The sequence below is a fragment of the Prosopis cineraria genome, unplaced genomic scaffold (assembly GCF_029017545.1).
Source record: "Prosopis cineraria cultivar Desert tree isolate PC_DT_omini unplaced genomic scaffold, ASM2901754v1 PC14, whole genome shotgun sequence".
Classification (NCBI taxonomy): domain Eukaryota; kingdom Viridiplantae; phylum Streptophyta; class Magnoliopsida; order Fabales; family Fabaceae; genus Prosopis; species Prosopis cineraria.
In genome coordinates this window covers 26,021,711-26,031,179 of record NW_026555345.1, presented here as the reverse complement: position 1 = coordinate 26,031,179, position 9,469 = coordinate 26,021,711, and the positions used below count along the sequence as shown (strand labels likewise).

Genomic DNA, 9,469 nt, shown 5'->3' with positions numbered 1-9,469 from the left:
CAATTTTTAAAAGTCACTATTAAAAATCAATTTTTTTTAGTGAATGTATCTTTAAGGTTTCTACTTGGACGGTCCTCTCTGCCAAATAAGTTTACTTTTGGTCCTTTATACCAATTTCCCCTTATTTTAGATTATCTCCAAACACACAGTCTTATCCACTTTAATAATTTGGAATATACATACCATGACCGTCTTTTAGGTGCTTTTCGCCGGAAATCCGAGTGTGAAGGAAGTGATACTAAATAGGCCTCACAAGCTGAATAGCCTTAATCACGAAATGGTGAGTTCAAACCTTCATCACTTATTATATTTTCTCTCAATTGATTATGTTCTGTTTTTTGAATTTTGCGTAAATTTCCTTCATTATAAACCTTCATAAATCTTAGGATCGCAAATTTACCGTTTCCATAAGCTAGCAACTTCATTGAGATCTGACCTGTTAACTTTGGCAGACAATATAGTCTTAACATTGTCGAATATATCTAATCATTCTTTAGAAGCGATCATTTTAAGAAAATTGCAAATTTCTATTTAAGATTAAATTTAATTAAAAAATGCCCTCTTTTCCATGAACTTGCAAAATTTTTCTATACAGAAACTTAACTGGTAGGAACCATTTTGGAGAACAGTAGTCATAGGCTTGGGTCTGAACCCCTAAATAAATTAATTTTTTGAAGTTACCTGTTTACTTCTTATACCTTTTTTCTTTCTTTTCTTTTTTTTTTTTTGCAGATTTGTCAGATGACACAGAAATTGATATTGTATGAGAATGACCCATCAGTTAAACTGGTCATTTTGAAGGTAAATGAGCAGCAGAAAATCCAAGTACAATTATATATGCATTTCCCCTTATGTATTATTGACTTCTTAATATTGTACAGACAATTAAGCTAGACCTATTATAATAAATGAATTGTTGTAGTTATAATTGATTGTTTATGTTTTTTCAAACGTTGCAGGCTAATGGAAAAGCATTCTGTACCGGTGGTGATCTGATATCAGTAATTGCTTCATCAATTGCAGGTAGAGTTAAAACAAATGAAATAATAAAATAAAACGGAGACATTGGGGACTGACATGTGTATCATCTGCTGAATGGAATCAGGTCACTGGTCTTTCACTATTCCTTTTTATAAGAAACTTCTCACACTCAACTATTTGATAGCGACCTACAAACAACCTGTGGTGAGCTTTGCCAACACCAAAATTATTTTCTAAGTTTAAAGAATGACTGTTCAATTGAATGTGGGAATGAAATATGAATTGTTTATGCAAAATAAATAATGGAAGGTGTCTTTGATTAATGGAGCGGTTATGGGAGCAGGAGCTGGTCTCTCCATGAACACAACCTTCAGGATTGTCACTGAAAAAGCTGTATGTTTCATCTTCTTAACGTTAAAGTTCATATTTGAGGTCATTAATTGGACTTTGTTAGTTTGGGAGTTCGTAAATGACATGGAATGTCAACTTCTCTGTATCAATTATTTCGTAGGTTTTTGCAATGCCAGAGGCATCTATAGGACTCTTTCCAGATGTGGGTGCTTCTTACTTTCTGTCAAGGCTTCCAGGCCATTTTGGTAATAGTCGGATGTCACTTGTTCACTTGGATATCTTCATTAATATGGATTAAAACGTTTGGCTTCTAACTAGAGAAGCCAAATAAAACTTGAGTACTTGCCCCCCATCCCAAATTGTAAGATAATTATGGAGAAAACTTTTGCTTCAAAGTATAAAACAATATGAGAAAACTGAGGTTTTATTAATAATACTCTTTCAATATTATTTTTTAAATGAATAGAAAATTGAAATGACATTGTAACTTAATGATTAAATATATAAAGGTATTTTTAAAAGTTTATAGTTTTATTTTGAAAAAAGTTTGTAAAGTGTAATTATTGTATTTTATTATTAGTATTATGCATAATTTTATCTTAAATTGTCTTATAATTTGGGATAGATGAAGTATGATATTAGGATGAAAATCAGCCAAAACTATTATTAGCCCTACTTGTTTTAGTTGTTACTGATTGTGATATGTGCACTATATTACATAGGCGAGTACTTGGGATTAACAGGAAGACGTTTGAATGGAGCCGAAATGGTTGAATGTGGCCTTGCTACTCATTTTGTTCCTTCCAAGGTATGTCTCTTCATTCTACGTGTTTTAGGATTTTCTCCATATATACACGTACAAGATCGTCCTAGTGAAGACCGGTATTAGACTAGTTGAAGACTCACAAGTGGGCCTAAAGTGGGATTGGGTAATACCGAGGTTTTATGTTTGTTAGGTGAGAATGGCAAATTTATTATCAAGCACAATCCCATATAGATAGGAATGCCTAGTACCACCTTCTCTTGGTATTTAAAAATCAATCCTAGGATTACAATTTTTTAGACCAAATTGCCCTTTACACTACGCACTGCCTCATCCGAGTCATCTCCAACCTCCACCTATGCCATTTACTGTGACGCTGGCGTCTCCACCTCTACCATCCACAGCGATGCTGTGCCCCAAGATTGAAAACAATAGAGATATCTGGGTTCAACGACGTTGTGCCCCTAGACTACACTGTGCTTTCGACGACGCTGATTCGAGTTCGAGTTTGGCATTAATGGGTTCGAGTCATTATTTGCTAGATCTGGGTTCATCTTCTTTCCACCATCGATTTCCACAGTAAGTCGCAGGTTCGAGTTCACTATTGCTGGGTTCTAAGCTCGGTGACATGACAGACGAGCTTTAACGAATCGAAGGACGGAGAGATAGGATGGGCATAATGGACTTCACGGTGGCTTCAGGCGACGGACGGATGGACGGGCTTGTGAGGAGAGAATTGACTTTAGGTGATGGACAGTGGCTTCAGGCAACAAATTTCGCGATCTGTTCATCCTCTTTTTCTAGGTCATGGCTTTTTTTTTTTTGGTCAATGATAAGGGCATTATAATATTTTGATGATTTCTAATGCAAGCATTCCATCCAAATATTACCCTATGCCAAACGTACATTTAAAATCCTAATCGCAACTTTAATCCTAATACCAATTTATCAAAATTCATACCTCCATAAGTCAAGTTTTGGGACTCATCATAGTAACAAGCACCATAATTCTATAGTGTGATTTGGATATTAGAACTGATTTTAATAACTCATAGTTAATTTTTTTTAATTTAACCTGCACATATTAAAATAATAATAATATAAAAATATATACAAATAAATTTAAGGAAAAATAATTAATTTTTTAGTGTTTCAACTTTTAACTAACTTATAACTCGGTTACCTAATTATGACTTGTTGCGATTTAATACCTCAACTTTTGACTCACTTATGACTCAATTTCTCAATTTTTGACACGCCTATGAATTAGTCCCTCAATTTTTTTTTCTCTATATTTTTTTTATATTAGCTTAGATCCCATATCAAAGAGTAAGAGGAGGGTATTTTAGAGTAAGATATGAGCATTTCTTTTATCTCTCTTATTTGATAAGGATAATTTAAATTTTTTTTTGAAAAATAAGAACCAAGTCATAAGTAAGTCAAAAGTTGAGGGACTGATCAGTCATATCGAGTTATAGCTGAGTGACTGAGTTATAGTTGAGGTATTGAGTTATAAGTGAGTTAAAAATTGAAGCATTAAAAGATTAATTTTTTTAAATTTAATTGTATCAAATATGGATAGTCCAGATTGGCGCTTATCATCACTAAAACTGCTCCCCTCCATATATTTATATCTTTCCATCTTGAGACACTTTTGGAGATCTTGCACGTACTTAACACACACACACACACACAAATGAAGGCCGGGCTTAAAGAGAAGCTCTTCCGTAGCTACAAATTAACTATAGTGGTGACTATGATGATGTATTAATTGGTAAATTTTACCTCACTTTGCTCCCTGCAATAGAAGCTAGACTTGCTGAAAAATGCCCTGCAATCTATCACAACATCAGACAAATCAACAATTGCTGCAGTAATAAATAAATTTACAGAAGTAGCATTTTTGAAGGAAGAGAGCCCCCTTACCAGGTAATTAATTAATTTTGTGGTTATATATTCTCTAATTTTATGCATGCATCTTTTCTTAATTAATTAGATTTAACACGCATTGTCTTCCACTTGTTTTTCTCGCATTCACAAACAAAACAGACTTGACACCATTAACAAATGTTTCTCAAAAGGAACTGTTGAGGAAATTGTACTGTCCTTGGTATGTCTCCTATATGGTTGAACTTGTTATTCTTTTTTCTCAGAAAAAAAAATTGAAATTTGAATTACTTGGCTAAGAATAAGAATGTCTTGTTTGGATGATATGACACAAAAATTTCACAGGAGAAAGAAATAGAAGTTAATGGAGCAGTGGAGTGGATCACCGATGCGTTAAGTTACGTTCGTACGTCTTGTCCTTCAAGCCTCAAGATATGGCTAAGATCTGTAAGTATATAATGTTATCACAAATTAAAAATAATTTGGGACATTAAATTGTTGAGATAATGAAATGAATTAATTTGAATTTGATCAGGTGAGAGAAGGCAGAGTGCAAAGCATTGAACAATGCCTTTGTCGAGATTACAATATTGGCTCCCATTTTATACTAAGAACTGTCAGCAATGATTTCTATGAGGTCAGCACTAGAACAAACACAATTATTTTACTTATATATATATTTGCTAAATGTATAATTTTTATTTACCAAAAAATGCATAATTTTAACGGCAATAAATTTATCGCTTATTCTTTATCCCATTAAGCAAAATAGAGTAATACTTTTGGATAAAACATATTTATGACTCCAACTTTTTTCATCATATCTAGATACGTGTTTTGTTTTTTTTACATTATACAATAGGATGGATATTTTTTTCATGTGTCTTATAAATACTATACACTGGCTGTAATTTTTTCATTTCACAGGGCACAAGAGCAAAGCTATTTGATAAAGACAAAAAGCCGATGGTAAACGATAGCATCTCTTATTCTATTACCTCGACTTTTCGTAATTTAAGTGATTCTCTCGAAAACTATAAATATTTTTTTTTGCCTGTTTATTTATTTATTTATTTGGGTCTGTGTGTTTTGATTAGTGGGATCCTTCAAAGCTGGAGCTGGTTAGCGAAGAGATCGTGAATCAATACTTAAGGATGGTTGAAAATGAGAATTGGGAGCGTCTGCAACTTCCTCATAGATCCAACATTCCCAGCAAGCTATAGATATATTATTATATGTTGTTAAGCACCAGTCATAAATTGTAATCAAGTGTGGTAAATTAAAATAATGTTAATTAGTAATTTGGGATATTTAAATCTTTAATTCAGTTCTTGGGGTGAAAGATTTTCATTTAATAATAAACGAGAGGAGTTAGGTGGTTTTGATTTCAATCCCTGAACTTTCAATTTTTTACTGTTCTTGTTTTGTGGGAGACAAATTTTCATCATCATTTATATAAACAGCAACATAAAGAAATGTGTACGAAAGCAAAAAATAAATAAAAACATACTAATTCCATTAATATATACAGTAGGATCCCAAGATGGAGAGTATAATCCTCATCTTCTGCCCCTATTAATATCATCGGAGACAAAATATATAATAATTATGAGACACTTTGGTATAGAAACTGGAAAGAAAACAACTTTTTGAAGGATACCGGTTTATTATGTCTTTCAACAACAATAAGGGGCCCTATTTATACTACTGTGTGGGAAAGAAAACGTAGGAGTTATGACAGGCAAATCAATGGTTGCTCATCTACCTTCTCCTTTCATCACTGACAAGTCAAAGGTAGCTCATCTACCTTCTCCATTTCATACTTCATGCATTTGCTTCAATTTTGAAATAGCAATGAACTAATTAATGTTTCGAAACGGCTTTTTGGCTGAGGGCAATGTGTCTCTCTGAAACCTCTAGGGTTTCCCTCTCCTTTGCAAGGGTCTCTTCCTTAGGGAGGGTTTCCTCTTCTCTTGGTAGCAGTGATCTTTGCTACTCTTCTCCGTGGCGATTGCCGGGAGTGGTGTGGTAGAGGGTGTGCGTGTGTTGGGGACGTTGGTTGATGAGGGTACGGTGTTTCCGGAAGGTGGTTTTGTGGGTGATAGGTTCAGCGGCTTCGACACTAATGGAGGTCGTAGTTGTGCAATCAAGATTGGGATGTTTTTTTTTCTACGGCCATGCCCATGGGGAAAATGGTATATCTGATGATAATGGGTTTGATGATTGAAGCGATGAATGTAGAAATGTCAACGGGACTTGAATATGAATCTGTGGCACAGGAGAAGGGAATCGATCGTCAGCCATGGTTAATCGATTCTGGATTGCTAGTCTTGTCTATAGCGGTGGTGTTGGTGACTTACGATGGGTGCCTTCTGGTTCAGTGATGTGTGAATGAAAACATAGTCTATGTCATTGATGGAGTGCTTGGCTTCCTCAATGTCTTTGGTAATGAAGATGATGAGCATTCTTGAGATTGCGTTAGTCTAGTCATGGAATAATCTCCTCCAAGATACTCAATTTGGGATGAACAATATGAGGTTGGGGGTCTCTGATTTTGCTATGCAGGACTTATTTGATAGGTTTAATTTAGTTTTTTTTGGCTCTTTTATTGGTGTACTTTTTCCTTGTATACTTTCTTGATGTTTCTTGAAAATCATTGCCGGCAAATTCTCACTCTAATTTGATTTGTCCTTCATGATTTGCTTGGGTACCTTTATCTAGACACATGAATCTGTTGGTGGAGATGGATGGCTAAATATTTTTAATGATTTAAAGTATGGCACTGAGTTTGAGTCTTCACTTGAATTACTCTCAGCCCACATTACATTTTACCTGATTTGAAGAGTATTTCTTTGATCAGGATTAAATTCTCTTGTGGTTTTGCCTTTACTTTGTTATTGTGAGTTTGTTTAAATCTTTTGCTGGCAGAGTTATGGATGATTTGAGACGGGTTCCTTCTAACTATGGGCAACGCATTTATATTGCTATGGAACAATTTGAGTTGAATTTGTTTGGAAATGACTTGATTTGTCGAGGGCATAGTCTCTTTTGCCTTGGGCATTCTGATTGCAGTCATAATAGTAAATGTTTGGATGATGCAAATGAGAAATTGCTAGTTGGTATTGATGGTTTGAGCAACAATCATGGGGATTTTGTTAGAGAATTAGATTATCTCCCACTGGCTGAAGTGTTTACTGAGAGAAGATGTTTAGTTTGTTCAACCTTCGAGTATTTCTTTGTTAATCTTGGCAAGTAACTAAGCTGTTACATCTTTCAATGAAATCCAATTTCTCTTTTTTAAGCTATTGTATGGATTGCTTGTACTGCAGTGATAGGGATATGCTCTTCGGATCAAGCTAACAAGCCCCCATCCCTTCTGGTTTCTCTCCTAGATCATTTGTTTGACGTATCCAGGAATCTAACTTTCTCTATCCTTTTGTCCCTTGGTTTCCTTTCTTTTATTTCTTTTGCTAGTGTATCTCTCTTTTCTAAACATGGTGTTATTTCCCTGTTTGAGTTTTATTGATTTCCTCTTTCCGGCCAAAAAAAAAGTTTCAGAACAGTAAAATCTAACCATAGGATTGTATGTCAATCTGTAAAGTCAGTTGCGTGGCACGTTAAGGCATGTGAAGGTATATATATGTTTACATGCCTTTTTTGTTAAAATTTGAGTGAGAACTCCAACTAATTAGGGTAAGTTTTTTATAAGGAAAGAGAGACTTGAATGATTTTTTTTTTTTACTATATACTAACTCAAGCAATAATTTATATAAACTCACTTTGACTTTTCAACACAATATAGTATTTCAATTTGTCATGTCATTGTCATTCACTTTTCACGTACACGCTTTCGCCAGCACACTTCACTTGCTTCAACGCCTTTCACTTGCTGGGAAAGAATAGAATAGATTAAAAATAAAAATAGACCAATCAAGATGTTAAAAAAAAAGATAAATCAATCATAAAATTTTAAAAAGAAAAATAATTTAGTTAATAAGATTGGGATAATGATTCATAATGTTTGTAGACTGTATGATGGTTCTATGGTAGGGAATATTAGGTTTTGCTATAATTGGGTGAAAGGATGATTTAAATTATTTTTGTTATTTTTTTAATCAATTCCTTTCCCATATTCTCTTGTAACCAAACAATTCCTTATGTTATATATCTTTCTTCTCACTCCGCACGATCCCCCTTGGTCTCCTCTTTCACAGCACACGCTCACTCATTTCACTCACTGCACTTACAATTTCTTTCGCTCGCTTTACGCACACAATTGACAACACACCCACACATCCTTTAGGGTGGGTTGAATATTTTTATGGACTAGTTATAAGTTCTGTGCACTGTATGAGTCTCAAATGAGTCTTGATATTTATAGCTCATATAAATATTGCAACTTATTAAAGTGTTTATATATGTAGAAGCCCTAAATTTTAAATTGAACAAAAATTTTTTTTAAGGGATTTTTTTTTAAACAAGGTATTTTTAGCAAATTTGATTTTATTTTTATTTAAAATCTTAGAAGAATTTTGGGTCTTTTTGTAATTTTCCTTGGGTCTTTCTCGTCATTTTCTTGCAAATTTTCCCAAACTTCTTGATCAGTTATATGTCTTCGGGCGAAAGTAAGAAAACAGAGCATTCCATTTTCGCTTCTTCACCGACTTTGAGCTCTCTTCTCCCCTCACCATCGAACTCTTTCCTCACCGTCAGATTGCGCTCATCGCTGTTAATCTCCTCCTCTGCTTGCCGAACCTCGTCATTCCTGCTCGTGTCCTCCCCACCGTGAGTCTGTTATGATTCCTAGCATGAGTTCTTTGTTATTTTCTCTGGTCTTTTTTCCATGTGTTCACGCCTTAATGCTTCTCTTTCCCTCCTGTTCTTGTTGATGTGATCTAAGTCGGTTCATGGGAAGGGAAGCACGCAAGATTTCTGGTTGCTCGCTGGAGGTCTACTGCTTAATCCTTCTCCCTGTTCAGCTAAGCTTCTGTTTCTTCTCTCTTTTCGTGCATCTCTGATTCTGAAAAAAATAAATAAATAAATAGGAAGCTTTGATTTCTTCTTCTTCTTCTTCCTCTATCGTTGGTTCTCTTGTGCATGTGAGTGTGTTCTGTTGTTGTGTTTGAAGTTGCAAAATTTTGTTCTATGCCCTGCTGCTGTCCGTGTGATGAAAGAAGGAAGAAATTTAAATTGAACTGGAAATAATTTTCTGTACTTGTGAGTGTGGACTGTTGTTGCTGTGCGTTAGAGTGTGGATTGCTCTGTGTGTTCGTGAAATTACTGAATTTTAGCGTGTGTTCTGTTGCTGCTGTGCTGTTATAGGGAAGAGACAATTCAAATATTGAGCTGCTAATTTATCTTAAAGCTCGAGAATGATATACTCATGGGTCATAATTTTTGAGCTGAACTAATTCTATTTAGATTGGATGATGTTGAAGAATTTGTTAGGGTGAAGTTGGAAGAGAATAGTTTAAATATAAAACTTGA

At 34.6% G+C, this 9,469-nt stretch overlaps 1 protein-coding gene across 1 annotated transcript; it reads left to right on the top strand.

Annotated features, from left to right (window-relative positions):
• Nucleotides 1-243: 243 nt before the first annotated feature.
• On the top strand, nucleotides 244-5,205 carry LOC129292410 (probable 3-hydroxyisobutyryl-CoA hydrolase 3). The gene is made up of 13 exons (XM_054929966.1): nucleotides 244-280; nucleotides 733-801; nucleotides 960-1,023; nucleotides 1,106-1,185; nucleotides 1,291-1,374; nucleotides 1,493-1,577; nucleotides 2,055-2,140; nucleotides 3,903-4,024; nucleotides 4,145-4,205; nucleotides 4,328-4,429; nucleotides 4,518-4,619; nucleotides 4,910-4,951; nucleotides 5,080-5,205. Exons 1-13 carry the CDS (start codon nucleotides 278-280, stop codon nucleotides 5,203-5,205), a joined length of 1,026 nt encoding a protein of 341 aa, XP_054785941.1. The 5' UTR covers nucleotides 244-277.
• The last annotated feature ends 4,264 nt before the right edge of the window (nucleotides 5,206-9,469 follow it).

Coding starts and splice junctions, on each gene's coding strand:
- LOC129292410 (XM_054929966.1), top strand. Junction 4,206..4,327: donor AGGAAATTGTACTGTCCTTG/GTATGTCTCCTA, acceptor AAAATTTCACAG/GAGAAAGAAATAGAAGTTAA. Junction 4,430..4,517: donor TCAAGATATGGCTAAGATCT/GTAAGTATATAA, acceptor GAATTTGATCAG/GTGAGAGAAGGCAGAGTGCA.